Below are 14,448 nucleotides of genomic sequence, written 5' to 3' on the forward strand. Positions count from 1 at the left end.
CTCCTGAGCCCTGGAGGCCAAACCAGGAGGAGGAGGTGGGCCTGGCTCTGGGGGGGGCTGGGGTGTAGGAGGGGTGTGTGGGGACGGGGCTGGGTCAGTCTCATGCCACTCTGGGGCCTGTGGGACGCTCCAACGCTGTGGACATCATTGTGTGCGCGGTGAAGTCAAGGCTCAGAGAGAGTCAGGGAGCCTCACACCCCGGTGCACACAGATCCCTCCCTGGAAAGACCCCTAGAAAGGGGGAGGGGGCTGGAAGAGGGGACTCCCAGAAGGGCCTGGGGTCTAGGTGGGGGGCGGGGAGTCAGAAGGGATGGGTTCACCCAGTCCTGTGCCCCAGGAGCTGGGAGCGTAGCTCTGGCTCCTCCTCCTCCTTTCTGCCCCTCCCCCTCGCCGCCCTCCCCCCCCATTGCTCCTTCATTCTCTCTCATCCCTCCTCCCCATCCCCCTCAGTCCCCCTCTCTTCTTTGCTTCTCTCCCTCCTCCCTCCTTTCCCTCACCCCCCTCCTCCCTTTCGCCCTCCCTCCCTCTCTCCCTTCTCTCCCCCTCCCCCCTCCCTTATCTCCATCCTCCCTCTTCCCCTCCTCCTCCCGCCCGCCTTCCCCCTCCTCCCCTTCCTCCCGCCTCATTAGGCGTGCCCGCGGCGCGGGGCCCATTAGCGGATCAATTAGCCGAGGTCGCCGGCAGCCCGGTCGTTAAGCGCGGGAGGCCGCACCTCCGCCCGCGCCGGCTTCCCGGCCGGGATCGCGTACCCCCAGGACCCTCTGGTCTCGCTCCCCACTACGGACTCCTGGGCCCGCCCTATACCCTCCCCAGCCCCACGGGCGGGATGAGGGGCTTCGAGGCCCACAGGGAGACCCCAGGTCACAGATGTGTCCATGGCTAGGCAGGACCCCTTCTGCTTCGAAGACCCCAGGGGGAGACTGTCGGGTTTGCCCCCCTCCCCAACGCCCTTCATCTGCCAGCAACATCAGTAATAATAATATCAGCTGACGGCTGGTGAGCCCTTGCAGGCTTTCTGCTAATCCTCGGAACCCGCTTCCCAGAAACAGATCAGACAAGTGATTTCACTTGCCTCACTCCCCATAGCTCCTCTGCCTGCTGACACCTGCTGACACATTTTGTATTTTCCTACCACTGGCCACAGGGCGGGGACTTAAGTGTCCTGTTTCCTGCTGTGTCCCCAGGTCTCTGAGTAGGGGTGCAATAAATGAATGAATGAAAAAGATGAATGAATGAATGGGTGAGGGTCTGCTAAAGCACTTTCCACGGAGTCAGTAATAGGATCTTCATGACAACCGTGGGTTCTGTGATTATACCCATTTTACAGATAGGGAGGGAAAACCAAGAACCAGAGTGGTGAAGCCACTTGCTTGGATCACCCTGCTGTGAGAGGAAGAGCCAGGATTTAAACCCACGCTGGAGACCCCATGCCCAGAACCAGTATGTGACAATAACAACCACTGTTCCCTTCCAGGGGTGGGGGTGTCCCAGAGCCTTGCTTTGGGGGGAGGGTCGGGGGTGGCCTTCAGAAAAGTGACTTCTGGGAGTCCTGGGGGATTAGAACAGGGGACGGGGAGGGGGAAAAAAAAAAGAACACTGTTCCAGGCAGAAGGAACAGCATGTGCAAAGGCCGCTAGGCAAGGAACAGCCAGATGTTTCAACCTGGCTGCAGCCTGCTGGGAAAGAATGATTAGAGGGCTGGGTAGCAGGCCCTTGGGGTCTCCTGGGCCTAGAATTTATTCCAAGGGCCATGGAGGCCAAAGATTATCTATTCTTTAAATCCTTTTTTTAAAAACTGTGAAATAGAACACATAGAAGAGTGCCCTGATTGTAAGCAAACAATTCGATGAATTATCACGAAGTGAACACACTCGTGTAATCAACTCCCAAATTACCATCACCCTTAGAAGTCTCCTTTGGTAACTCCACGACATCTGGTGCTATAGGTCCCTTGGGCCCGTCTTTGTTCCTTATATAAGTGGAGTCACACACACAGCATTGACTTTTTCATACCCGGCTTCTTCAGTGTTCTGTGTGCGAGATGTATGGTGTCAAGTGCAGTGAGGTCTGGTTCTTTTTCTGGCTGCGTAGTGTTCCACGGGCAGCTCATGTCACAACTTACCCTTCTGCCCCTTGATGGCCAGCTGGTGGTTTCCAGTTTGGGGCAATGAGGACTAATTACAGCTGCTCTAAACATCTTTGTGGCACGTGTGTTGGGTGGATCCAGCATTCAAATCCAGGGGTATCACTGGGTGCTATAAGCAGCCTTCTGAGGCAGATGTAATGATTTACACTCCCCAAGCGAGGGGCAGAGATGAGTTCTGGTTTTCAGCACAAGGATATACCTTAAGCAGGGAGTGATCCCATCTCACTGGCATTTTTGGAGGTGATTTGGCTGTAGTGGGGGAGGGGAGGGGCCCAGCAGGAGGGTCCCCCTGTCCCCTGCCTCCTCTTTCTCTCCTTAGGGACAGGAGACATTTACCCTGAGGTTGGCTGTCCATCATCACCCCTCTGTCTCTCCCTCCTTCCCTTCCTGTGCCCTTGGCCCCCATGCGAACCCACTGGATTGGGCAGACAGGTGAGAATTCCTTGGATCCCTCATGCTCCCAGCTCCTTGAGGGTGGGATTTCTGTGGCATGAAGCCCTTGTGAAGATCTTACAAAGTCCAGATGACTGTCCCCACTCTCCACCCCCCTCCCCGCCACCAGGCCCATATCCTGGGTGGGGAGCCTGAAGTTCTCTTAGTTTTTTTTATTATGATTATTAAATTTTTTGGCCGCAGCATGGAGCATGTGGGATCTTAGTTCCCCGACCAGGGATCGAACCCACACCCCCTGCATTGGGAGCGCAGAGTCTTAACCACTGGACCGCCAGGGAAGTCCCTGAAGTTCTTTTGACTGAAATGCCAAGTGTGCTGGGAATCACCTTTCCTGCTGGCTCCCCCTCCTGGGGTGGTCCAGCTTGGATGCAGGGGGGCGAGGGTGGGCTCCAAGTGGTCCTTGGAGAGTTGAGGTCCACCTGGGGGTCTGTGTTCTCTGATCTGGAAAAAAGCATTTGTGTGTGCAGTGTGACTGTCCAGTCTCAGCGGCTGTCTTTAAGGGTAAAGACTGTCATTTAGGAGCCCTCTGGCCTGGGACTCAGAAACCAGTGACCCCTTAGCTTTTCTGAGTCCCTCTGCCTACCTGTCAAAACAGCTGGCTAGACCTCAAGCACCTAGGCTGTGCTGTGTGACCTAGAGCCTCCAGCTGGCCCTCTCTGGGCTAGGTGCCAAGTTCAGGAGCTAGACTACATTTACAAGCCGGACTCAGCTAGGACTCTCAATATCCAGTCCTGTAACAGACAAGGGGGACTCAGACTCAAAGGAAGCCCTCTCCTCCCCCGGGAAGGGGGGCACCACGGGCAACTCGCAACACAGAGGCAGGAACACAGCAACCAACCTTCTCACATCTTTATTTGAAAGGCACAGCTAAGCCCACCCTCGATACAGCATTTTCACTTCTCTCCGTAGAGATCAAACGACTGAACACAACAAAGGCTGACAGTCTAAAAGTCTATATACAGACACAGGTGTGGGTGTTGCTTTTTTTTTTTTTTTTAACATTTTTCTGTCTTTTTCTTTTTTTTAATATCCCTTTTCTTAAAAGACAAGCTAGTATACTGGAAAAAGGAAAAATAAAAAATAAAAACCAAGACAACTTGAGTACCCTCATCTTTATTTGGGAAGGGGAGACAGGGAATTCTGGGTCGCCCACCCCACCCTGTTCCCCGGGCGAAGCTTGCTGTCCGTGGCCCCTCTTTCTTTCATGGGTGAGGGGACAGGACTAGGTGGGTGTGGGCGGTGGGAACTAGCAGAGGGTGAGTGAGTGGGAGGAGGAGACGCGGGGCGCCCAGGGCAGGGAGGGGCAGCTAGCATTGTGTTTGCATGCAGTGCCAGGGTGTGAGGCCAGGGTGTGCCCCGGGGAGGGTGGGGGTGGGGGGGCCAGCGGGCAGACTGTCAGTTACAGGTGTGCGAATTGGGGAAGTGCAGGGGGTGTTGGACCTCTTGAGGTCTTGCTCCCTTCTGACCTGGCCTCCCACTTGTGCCTCCAGGCCTCAGCTTGCCTCATCTGTGGTATGAGCGGGTATTGACCCATTCAGGCTGCAGGGGAGGAGGAGGGAGGCTGGGAGTCGGGGGTAGGAGCCAAGTCAGGGGGTGGCACACAAGCAGGGCGAGGGCCCCAGCAGGCGGCTACCATAAATACTACCAGAGTTGAGCCAATCCCGAGCTATACTGTGTCTTACGCTGAATCTTCCTCTCTCTCTGTGTCTGTCTCCCCACCCCCATCCCAGCCGCCCACTAATCCGATTTCTCGCCATCATCCTCCTGGTGGGTGTCACCGTCATGCCCGTTCTTGTCTTCCTTGGAGAGGTGGGCCTGGGAGCCCAGCGCCGACAGCGAGAGGAGGCCGGTGCCTGCACTGACCGCCGGCAGAGAAGGGGGCTGCAGCCCCACAGGCAGTGGGGTCAGAGGCAGGGCCAGAGCCTGCAGCTGGGACAGCTGGTGGGCTTGGAGCTGCTGCTGCAGGGCAGAGGAAGGGGAGCGTTAGCCCCCTTGGGCCCACCTGTCCTTCTCCCACCCGCTGCTGCCCCCAAAGACCCCAAACATACTCGGATGATGGAGTTCAGCTCAGGAGCAGTGACCTGCTTAGCCCTCTCGATGGCTCCCAAGACTTGCTGCTGGTGCTGGATGGGGACAGGGTGAAGAGAAATCAACTGATTCGCCCTGATCTTGTTAGGGCTCGTGGCTCAGAGCCCAGAAGAAGCCTCGCTCCCATCTGGGCTATTAGAGCCCTCCCTCTCCACAGCTTCCCACCCCTCCCGAAACCCCCCTCTCTCCAGCTGATTCCTTTCATCCAGCCTCAGTCTCTTCATCTGGAAAATGGGATACACAGAGATGCAGAGAAGACCCAAAGGGCTTGGTACCAAAATCTTAGGAAAAAGCTTTTGGGTGAGTCTGAGAAAGCCTGAACCACGACCAATGCCATGTGCAAAGAAGCAGAAGTGCAGTGCACAACCTGGCCAACGGTACAGGGAAGTCCTGGTTCTAAGAGCTCAGACCGGGACTGCTGGTCCAAGAGATCTGAGATCTGCTAACCCAAGCTCCTCTTCCTCCACAGCCTGGGCAGGCCCAGTGAATTCTGGCAGGGCTGGGGCATGAGTCTGGGTTCAGGGCAATCCCCCACCCTGTACCCCAGCCCTCCCTGAACGTCTGTCTCTCCGGCCATCAGATGCTAGAATCTGCCAAGCTCCTTCTTTGCCTTGGCTACCAGGGAGCCCCTGTTGTGAACGGAAACCACAAGGCTAGGTCTTCAGGGTCCTAAGAATCCCCTTCTTTGGGGCTTTCATGGTGTCCTCCTGGAATTGTTCCTGGGCATCACCTGAGGGACCCCAAGATATGGGCAGGGGTTAAAGAGAAAATGATGTAAATCTGGCAGAGAGCAGATGGGCCTTACATGACCCAGACGTGTGTGTGTTTGTGTGTGTACAGAGTGGGCCTCACACCAAGAGTCTTAGAACCCCAGGAAACAAAAAAGGAAGAGTTGGGTACCTGGTTCCTCCGTGTGTCCCTGTGCATCTCTGTGTGTCTGTGTGCCGTGTGTTTATGTGTCGCATCTGTGCGTATCTGTGGCTGTTTGTATGTCTGCCTATGTGTGCTGAGAGCCCCCCTGTCCACACAGCGGCCAGCAGGGCCCCGCAGATGAACCTCAGGGGGTGAAAGACGGAAGCAAGACAGGGAAACAGAATTCTTGGTGTAGTCTTCGGCGTAGCTGACATTTTTACAGTGCAATGACTCACTGAGGCTGGGAATTCCACAGCAGGGTGAGGCCCCTCGCTCCACCGCCCTGCACCCCTGGGGTTTCTCCAACCTGGGGATTCTTCTGCACAGACTGGCTGGTGGCTGGGAGGTCCAGAGAGGGAAGGCGTGTGCCCTGGGGCACCCAGCGCGCTGCTGCCCCAGATGGCCGCAGTAGGGAGGGCCTGGGGAAAGTTCACAGTCCGTCTACCGCCTCCTCCCCGCAGCCCCGGGAGGCCTGGGGGCTCCACTCACCTCTTGGGAAAGGTAGGGCAGGACCTGGGCACAGATCCCATTCAGCCTCTTGACGATTTCAGCCTGAAACACACAGACGCTTCAGCCCTGGGCAGCAGCTGGGGCAGGCGCAGACCAGCCCCGGGAGGCCTCAGGGTTTTGTCTAATCTAAGAAGAGGCCAGCTCGGCCCAGGGTCAGGTCAACTCATCGGGCCCACGGGCACCCAATCAGCAGCAAAGGTGGAATCTGAGGCTGGCTCTCTGCCCTGTAGGCTAAGAGCACAGGACAAAGCCACGCCCAGCCGCTTGGGGTCCCGGGCGGCCCTGGGAAGATGATGCCCAGTGCCTGATAGGTAGGGAGTGCTCCGTGGGAGACAGGGGGAAAGGGGTGGGGGCAGCTGGCATCAGTGTTCTACAACACACCCGAGAGTAGCCTCATCAGGGCACAGATGGCAAGAGCAAGGCTGGAGGGCAAGGGGCAATCTGGGGGTTCCGGGGCGGGTTGGCACATCACCCCTCCCCTGCTGTTTGCAAAGGGGAGACAGTGGGGTGGGGGTGGCAGGTCCCCCGGAAAGTCTCTGCCCCTCCCCCCTCAGGGAGAGAAACCTGTCAGGGAGGCCTAAGAAAGAAGGGGGGAGGGTTCGGAGGTAACAGGATACCAGGGCAGACTTGGTGCTCAGCCAAGGGGTGGGCAAGCTCCTACCTGCCTGGGGGAGTGCCGAAGTAAGCGAAGTAAGCGTGGGGCGGAGGAGGGGGGAAGGGGGCGTACCTGCTTGTGCATCTCGATGTTCAAGCCGTAGGACATCTCGTAGTACTGCATGGGGGGGGAGAAGACAGAGAGAGAAATGGGGGCGGGTGAAGGACGGGGGGCTCCAGAGACAAAGAGATGGGGGGAGTGACAGAGAGAGAGAGACAAAGAGGGGGAGAAGGGGAGAAATGGAGAGACGGGGAGGGGAGGGCAGGCGAAAGAGATGGAGATGGAAGTGGGGAGACATCCACACCAGGCGCTGGGGCCCAGGTGCCTGGTGGGGCTGCTGGGGAAGCTTCAGGGCCCCAGCAGCAGTGTGGGTGCCCTGGTTTCTGGAATAATGATCACACCCCAACCTCTAACACACACCCGCGCACACACACACACACACACACACACACACACACACACACATTCCAAGGCTCCTAATCTTTTATCTTTATGTGTCTTGTCTGCGGGTGGCCCCGGACTCCAGGGAAGTTTGCCTTCCTGGGTATAAATAATCGAGGATAAACAAATCCTGCTGGGTCTGGCTCTGGGGCCAGCAGCGCCCCCCCTCACGCCCCAGATCTGACCCTGCCCCTTCCCTTGCTCTAAACCGTCCCATGGCGCGCCCCTCTGTCACCCCAGGGAGGGTGGGGGGGAAGCCAAGTTTGTTCCCAGGCCTTTGTGTGGTCTCCCCTTCTCTGCCCAGCAAGCTCCTACTCATTCTTCAAGACCCCAGCTGTAATGCCCCATCCTCTATGCAGCCTTTCTCAAACCGGGAGCACCCCCTTCTGGAGTCCCCCAGTCCCGGGTCCCTCTCTCTGCCCCAGCCCCATCCCTCCCTCTGAGGCCAGAGGTTCAGTGTCTGGCTCTGCTTCCCCCACAGCCTGGGAGAAGTGGGCTCTGGGCTGGACCGAGGTGCAGTGGGGCGTGGGGGTGGGGTGGGGTTGATGCAGAAATCGCCACCTGGTGGGTAGGAAACTGAGCAAGTGATTCTGGCAGTGTGCACGGGCAGGGTCTCAAATGTCAGGCCCAAGAACACAGTGCCACCCCTTCCCTCCCACGTCAGAGAGTCCTCCTCCCAGGCTCGGGCAAGGAGGGGTTAAGCCTGGGATGCCTGGACCATGGGGGCGGGGAGGGATCTGGCTGCTCCCCCAGTCAGGTCCTGGCTTTCCCAGCCATTGGCTCCTTTCCTGCCAAGGACAGCCGGGGGACCTGGCAGGCCCAGACTGCAACCCGGTGGTTTGGCACCTCGGCCACTGCCTGGGCCGGCAGCCAGGCCAGCAAGACGGACTCAGCCCGGCCCAGGGGCAGGCTGAATGGAGAGCTGACCCTGACTCCTCATACACCCCAGAGGTGGCGGCCAGGGTTCGGGCAGCAGCTGCTGGTGCTGGAGGGGGATCTGGGGTCCCCCATCCCTGCCCACTGGACCCCAGGGCTGGCTTACCATCACGTAATGACGCTGCATCTCCGACTTCTCGCTGGCCAGCTTGTCACATTCGAGTTTCAGACTGAAGAAGAACATGGGGAGGGGCAGGGGCTGGGCTGAGGTCCCCCCCATTGTGCAGGGGAGCCCCTAACTTTGGTGGGGGACAGGCAGAAGATGGGGCAGGGGGAGCCTCAGGTGTCCTAGCTAGAAAATGGGGATTATGAAACCAACCTTGCAGATCTGGGGGCGGAGAAAGCAATGAAAATAATAATAAAAATAACAAAAGTCAGAGCAAGTGCCCTGACTATAGGTCAGACGAGGATTCAAAGAAACTTTTACCTCTCCTGAAACCCAAAGAGGTCAGGGCTGTTAACATCACTCTGTTTTTACAGATGATGCAATGGACGCCCAGAGAGGTTGAGTGAACGGGCTCAAGGTCACACAGCCAGGAAGCTGGCTTCAGAGGCCATACTCTCAAGCCCTGGGGAAAACTCTCCAGCAAAGGAGGAACAGACAGACACCGCGGAGAGGCTGCGAGAGCCGAGTTGGCTGGTAGGGCTCTGGATTGGATTTACCAAGGAATCTTCAAAGGCACCCAAGCCCCTCTTGTGGGTCCTGATTTCCCTAGCGGGGGGGCATAAATTTCCACCATTGGGTAATAGAGATGGTGACCGCCCCCACCTCTCTCAAGCTCCCCCAGCAAGGATGAGCTTTGGGTATTTCTCAAAGGCCCCTCACGAGGGTGTCAGGGTGACAGGTAGAGAGCTGAGAGCACAAACTCAAGCCAAATAGACTGGGTCCAAAGTTCAACCCTGCTATTTTGATGCTGTGTGACTCTGGGCAAACCCCTCTACCTCTCTGGGTCTTGGTCTCCAAGTCTGTTGAGTTCCAACCCCCGAGGGTGAGGTGGTGAGGATGAAATGAATTAAGACCAGAAACACTCTTAATGCTGGTATTCAGTAAGTACCCAATAAAGACTTAGTTGCTCTTGTAGTCACCCCAGGAGACTGGAGTTTCACTCCGCCAGACTGACCACGACTTGTATACCCCGGTTGGGAGGACAGCCACAGTTGGTTTCTCCAGTTTTCTTTAAAAATGTGCATTTGTTGCCACCGTTAAAAACAAAATCAGGCAATTTCATTCCAAACTCTGCATTTCTGTCCCTTCCTGAAGGACTGGTGGATACTGTGTGAGCCCCCAACATGGTAGGACCCCTCAGTGTAAAGCAGGAAGCCCAGGCCCAGCGGATGGAGACTCCAAAGCTCAGAGAGGGGGTGTGGCCTACCTGAGGTCACACAGCGCTGTGGCAGCAATCTGACCCTCGGTCTCTGGAATTGGATCAGCCCCAGTGCTCACTGTGACATGGGCATGAGCCAGGCAAGGGGGTGGTGGTGGGGGGGACACCCCCAGAGAGGCTCAGAAAGGCCAGGCCTGCCAAGCAAAGCCCCTAAACCCTCCACATCACAGGACCAGAACAAAGTTCCTAAGCCTGCCCTTCAAACATCTGTGCCTCAGTTTCCTCATCTTTGAAATGAGCACAATGATAGAACAGCAGGAAAGATTAAACAAAAGGATGTATGTTCAATCTTCAGCAAATGGGGAGAATAGGAAGTACCCCCAAAGAACAAATATATCACTGTTCCCAATTTCTTCTTGGAGAAAACTCGGCATCCTTCAAAGAATACTTTTGTGTGGGTAAACTAAGGTCCAGAGAGGGCCCAAGACCCCACTGGTATTCGTGGCCATGGACCCCCTTTTGATTCCTAGGCAAAGCCCCCCTCCGTAGCAAAACCTTGAGAATCTGCATTCTTCAACCCAGAGATTGGGTACAAATCTCAGTTCTGCCACTTCCTTGCTGTGCAACCCCAGGAAATTCCTATCCTCTCTGGGCTTAAGTTTCTCTAAGTGTAAAATGAAGACAATAATAGTTCCTTTCTCTTTAGATCTGGCACATTGGCAAGCCCTTTAGAAATGTTAGATTCAGTTCTGGAAAGAGAATCGCCTTTCTGCTGGCTGGCAGGAAACCTTTCTCCAAAACCAGGCAGAGAGAGATAACATGCTACAGGTTTTGGTGGGGGGGTGGGGAGGTGGAGGGCCCAACCCCAACTCCAGCTGTTGGGAGGTCTTTTATCCAATGCAGATTGGGGTGGGGGTGGGGAGAGGGGCTCTGACACCAGACAGCTAAGGCTTTGGGCAAGTTATTGAAATTTTTGTGCCTCAGTTTTCTCATCTACAAAATGGGACTGTCTTAAAGACTAAATGAATTTCATATCGGCAAAGTGCTAAAGACAGTGCCTGCCACCTAAGACATTCAACGTCTCTATTTTTCCGGAGCCTAGATATATAGCAGGGGCCACAACCTCCGCTGCAGGCTTCAGTCTTGCCATCTGAGCAGGGGGCTCCAGCTTCTCCCGGGGCAGGCACCACCAGCCCCAGCTCACCTGTGGTACTGAGCCTGCAGCAGCTGAAACTCATCTTTGATGCGGTCGCAGGAGTCCGAAGTGGTGAATTTCAGTTGCTGGGGGAGGTGCGACGAGCCCTGTGGGGAAGGGGCGGCCCGGGTCAGGATCCGGTGGGGCCGCCACCCACCTCTCTCCCCGGCTGCCCCGAGGCAGAGGCCGGCGCAGCTGCAGCGTCCCCGCGCCCCCCCGCCCCACTTCCCGGGCCCGTGTTTACAGCCCCCGGAGCGGCCCCCGCCCGCACTTCCTGCCCCCGCCTCTCCGCCCGAAGCCGAGGGGGGTGGGCGCGCCCGGAGGCTCTCGTCCCCCGCCCCCCCACCAGGCCGTGGAGGTGCGTTTGAAGGCCCGCCCTTGGTGGGGGGCAGGGTGCGCCCTCTACCGCGCCTCCAAAGCGCCGGGAGGGGGTGCACGTCTGAGCGCCCCAACTGCCTCTGGGAGGGGGGAGAACGCGTCCTAGAGGGTCCCCCTCCCCAAGCTGGCGGCGTGGGAGGGGGGGATGAGGCTTCCTTGCTAACTCCCCTTGGGGGAGGGGCCTCTCTAAGCACCCGAAATCTTCCGGGGGGGCCCACCACCCCAGATTCCTAACACCCTTCCTCCGGGCCGCGTTCTTCCGGGAGGGGTGCGCCTCCGGTCTCCCCCCACTCCCAGGCCCCGAAAGCAGCCCCGGCGTTAGAGGTGCCTGGTGGGGCTCCCGGGGCGCCCCAGGCCCGAGAAGGCCTCCGAGGCCCAGGCTGGCTTGATTGGGGGGGGGGGGCACAGGGCCCAGGGGCTGGGACCGGGGCTGGGGGGATCTGATCCGGGATCTGGAGGGGACCTGGCTTGGGAGCTAGGGGGGTGCTCTGGGCCCGGAAGCTGGGAGGGGGACCGGGAGCTACGGGGGATGGGAGGGAGCCCCGGAGCTGGGGGTGGGGAGTAGCGCTGGGCCCAGAGCTGGAGGGGACTGGGCCTAGGAGGTGGGGGGGAGACGCCGAGCTGGGAGCTGGGGGTGGGGGAGGTCCGGCTGGGATCTGGAGCGGGGGGCGCAGGGCTTGGTCCTTGAGGGGTGCGCAGGGCCCGAACCTGGGGGAGGGAAGGGTCCGGCTGGGACTGGGGGGACCGGGCCAGGACCTGGGCGGACGCAGGGCCCGGAGCTGGGGGGATGGCCCGGCCGGGAACTGGGGGTGCCGAGCCCGGATTGGGGGGGGGGGCGCCGGGCCGGCGGGCCCCGCTTACCGAATGCCTGCTTTGTGGAAACATCATGTCAGTCGCGGCGGGGGGCGCGGGCTGCGCCCCGGCTGTGCGCCCCGGCTCGGGCTGCTCGGGGCGCCGGGCGGCCGCGCCTTTGTCCCGGCGCCGATCGGCAGCTCCCGGGGCCGCCGCCGCCGCCTCCCGCGCCCGGCCTCGCCCGCTTCCTGCGCCCCCTCCCCGCGCGCCCGGCCCCGGCGCGCCCCGGGCCCCGCTTCCTGCGCGCCCGGCGCCCCTCTCCGCCCCTCCCCGCCGCCCGCCTCCCCGCACGCCCGGCCGCCGCTCCTATTGTCTAATGGCGGCGACGCCGGCAGTGGCCACGGCCTCGGCTGAGCGGAGGCTCCGGCTCCACCTGCTGCTGCAGCCGCCGCCGCCGCTGCTGCTTCCCGGGCCCCGTGCGCGCCGCCGAGGGGGGGGGCGCGCGCCCGGGGAGGCCCGCGGATCCCCACCCATCCGCCTCCCCCGGGCCGGCCGGCGCAGTGACCTTGGGCCCGGCGCGCCCCCGCCTCGCCGCGGCCCCTCCCGGCCGGGTGGCCCCGGCAGCCGCCAGGGCCTCGGTTTCCCCATGTGTCAGAGCCGGGGGGCCCGGCTGCCCCCATCGAAACCGCCGGCGCAGTCATGGCGCGACCCGGACGCGTGCCAGGGACATGCTCTGTAACCTTGGCTCACGGGCTGTTCTCTAAGCCTCGGTTTCCTCTTATGTAGAAAGGAGGTGGTGATACTGCCGACTTCCTGGGAGCCATTAGTTCAACACACATTTATGGAGCGCCTACTGTGTTCCAGGCCCCGCTCCAGGACGTGGCGGGGGGGGAAGGGGTACAAAGTCCCGACCCTGGTGGAGATGACATGAGACGGCAAACACATGAACCAAATCCCTGGCAGGTCAGAAGGTGGTAACAGCTATGGAGAAAACAAAGCAGGAGGGAGGGCTGGGAAGGTGCGATTTTTCACAGGCGGAGGTCAGAGGGGACCTGCTTGTCCTCTAAGAGGGCCCGAAGGTGAGAGAGCGAGGGAGCCAGTAGTCTGTGGGGGTGGTGGCTTATTCAAGTAGGCAGAATTGCCAGTGCAAAGGCCCTGAGGCAGCACTGTGGCTGGCACGGGGTGGGGTGCTTGGGAGGAGATGGGGGCAGGGAGGCAGCAGCTTCCTGCATTCACGCAGGGGCGCTGCTCCCAGAAGGGCCTGCGCTTGGGTTAATGATCTGCCGTTTTGGTCTGGAAATTCCTAATAATTTTTGAACAAGGGGCCTCACAGTTTTGTTTTGCAATTTTTGAACAAGGGCTCTGCAAATTCAATAGCTGGTGATGGGACCGGACAGATGGTGCAGGGCCTCGGGGTTTGTGGGAAGGACTTGATCTTTTACTCAGTGAGGCCAGAGCCCTGGAGGGCTGTGGGCAGAGGAGGGACAGGACTGACTCAGGCCTCAAAGAAGCTGTTGAAGTAATACACGTGAACCCCCAGCAAGTGCTAAATAGACAAGCTCTTAATTATCACTATCACCATCAACTATGCACCTTGCCTCCTGGATGGGCCTTGGGCTTTCCCATCTGTAGTTAGGACTCTGGTCACCTTTCCTGGGCAGAGGAAGGGTTAGGACTAAGTTGACATGAATAAGCAAAATTGAAGACCCTTCCACCCAAAAAGCCCTTCAAGATAAAACAGTACTTTAACACCGTATTTTTTTTTTTTTTTCCTGTGGCCAGCCAGTGTGGCTTGCAGGATCTCAGTTCCCTGACCAGGGATTGAACCCAGGCCATGGTAGTGAAAGCCCGGAACACGATATTTTTTAAAATAAAAATTAATGCCAAAAATTCATCACGAGCAAGATAACACATTAACTAAGACAGCATCTTGGACTTCCCTGGCGGTCCAGTGGTTAAGATGCCAGGCTTCCATTGTAGGGGGCCGGGTTCAATCCCTGGTCAGGGAACTAAGGTCCCACATGCCACAGGGCATGGCCTAAATAAACAAACAAACAAATAAATAAATAAAACAGCATCCAGTGGGGCCAGAGACGAGTTAGGAGGATGCAGGGTCTCCCTAGTCCCGATGCCCTAAGAGAAAAAGCACAAACTTTTAGAAAGTTTACTATTCCTGGGGAATTCCCTGGTGGTCCAGTGGTTAGGACTCATTGCTTCCACTGCTGGGGGCATGGGTTGGATCCCTGGTTGGGGAACTAAGATCCCACAGGCTGTGTGGTGCGGCCAAAAAAAAAAAAAGTTATAGAAAGTTTACTATTCCGAATGGTTCCGGAATATGCAGACCTCACAAATCGTATTGGGGTCCCTGAGTGGAACGGGCTACAGAATTTTCAGGGCCCAGGGCCAAATGAAAACGCAGGGCCTCAAGTTCAAAAAGGATCAGGAATTTCAGGATGGTGACAACAGAGCATTAAACTAAGAGCAGGGCCCTTCCTTCAAGTGCAGGGTCCTGTAGGACTGCACGAGTCACAGGCCCAAGAAAGCAGCCCTGCTCCCAAATCTTCCCACTCCCACACAGGGACCAGACACCGTTTCTCCTAGGAGGCCATCTGCATCT

General features: G+C 58.3%; 1 protein-coding gene across 1 annotated transcript; it reads right to left on the reverse strand.

The window, feature by feature from the left end:
* Window positions 1–3,696: 3,696 nt before the first annotated feature.
* Window positions 3,697–12,132, reverse strand: TLE5 (TLE family member 5, transcriptional modulator). The gene is made up of 7 exons (XM_082381254.1): window positions 11,901–12,132; window positions 10,671–10,768; window positions 8,248–8,311; window positions 6,837–6,881; window positions 6,089–6,151; window positions 4,648–4,722; window positions 3,697–4,558 (listed from the first exon to the last, which is right to left on the reverse strand). Exons 1-7 carry the CDS (start codon window positions 11,925–11,927, stop codon window positions 4,337–4,339), a joined length of 594 nt encoding a protein of 197 aa, XP_082237380.1. The 5' UTR covers window positions 11,928–12,132; the 3' UTR covers window positions 3,697–4,336.
* Between the last annotated feature and the right edge of the window lie 2,316 nt (window positions 12,133–14,448).

This window comes from Balaenoptera borealis, assembly GCF_965194805.1.
Source record: "Balaenoptera borealis genome assembly, chromosome: 2".
NCBI lineage: Eukaryota > Metazoa > Chordata > Mammalia > Artiodactyla > Balaenopteridae > Balaenoptera > Balaenoptera borealis.

Bases quoted from the DNA above. Each gene is read 5' to 3' on its own strand.
- TLE5 (XM_082381254.1), bottom strand. From the start codon at position 11,927: ATGATGTTTCCACAAAGCAGGCATTCG. The intron at 8,312-10,670 runs GTGAGCTGGGGC...GTTCTTCTTCAG, and splicing joins CTGCAGGCTCAGTACCACAG to TCTGAAACTCGAATGTGACA. The intron at 4,559-4,647 runs GTATGTTTGGGG...TCTGCCCTGCAG, and splicing joins AGCTGAACTCCATCATCCGA to CAGCAGCTCCAAGCCCACCA.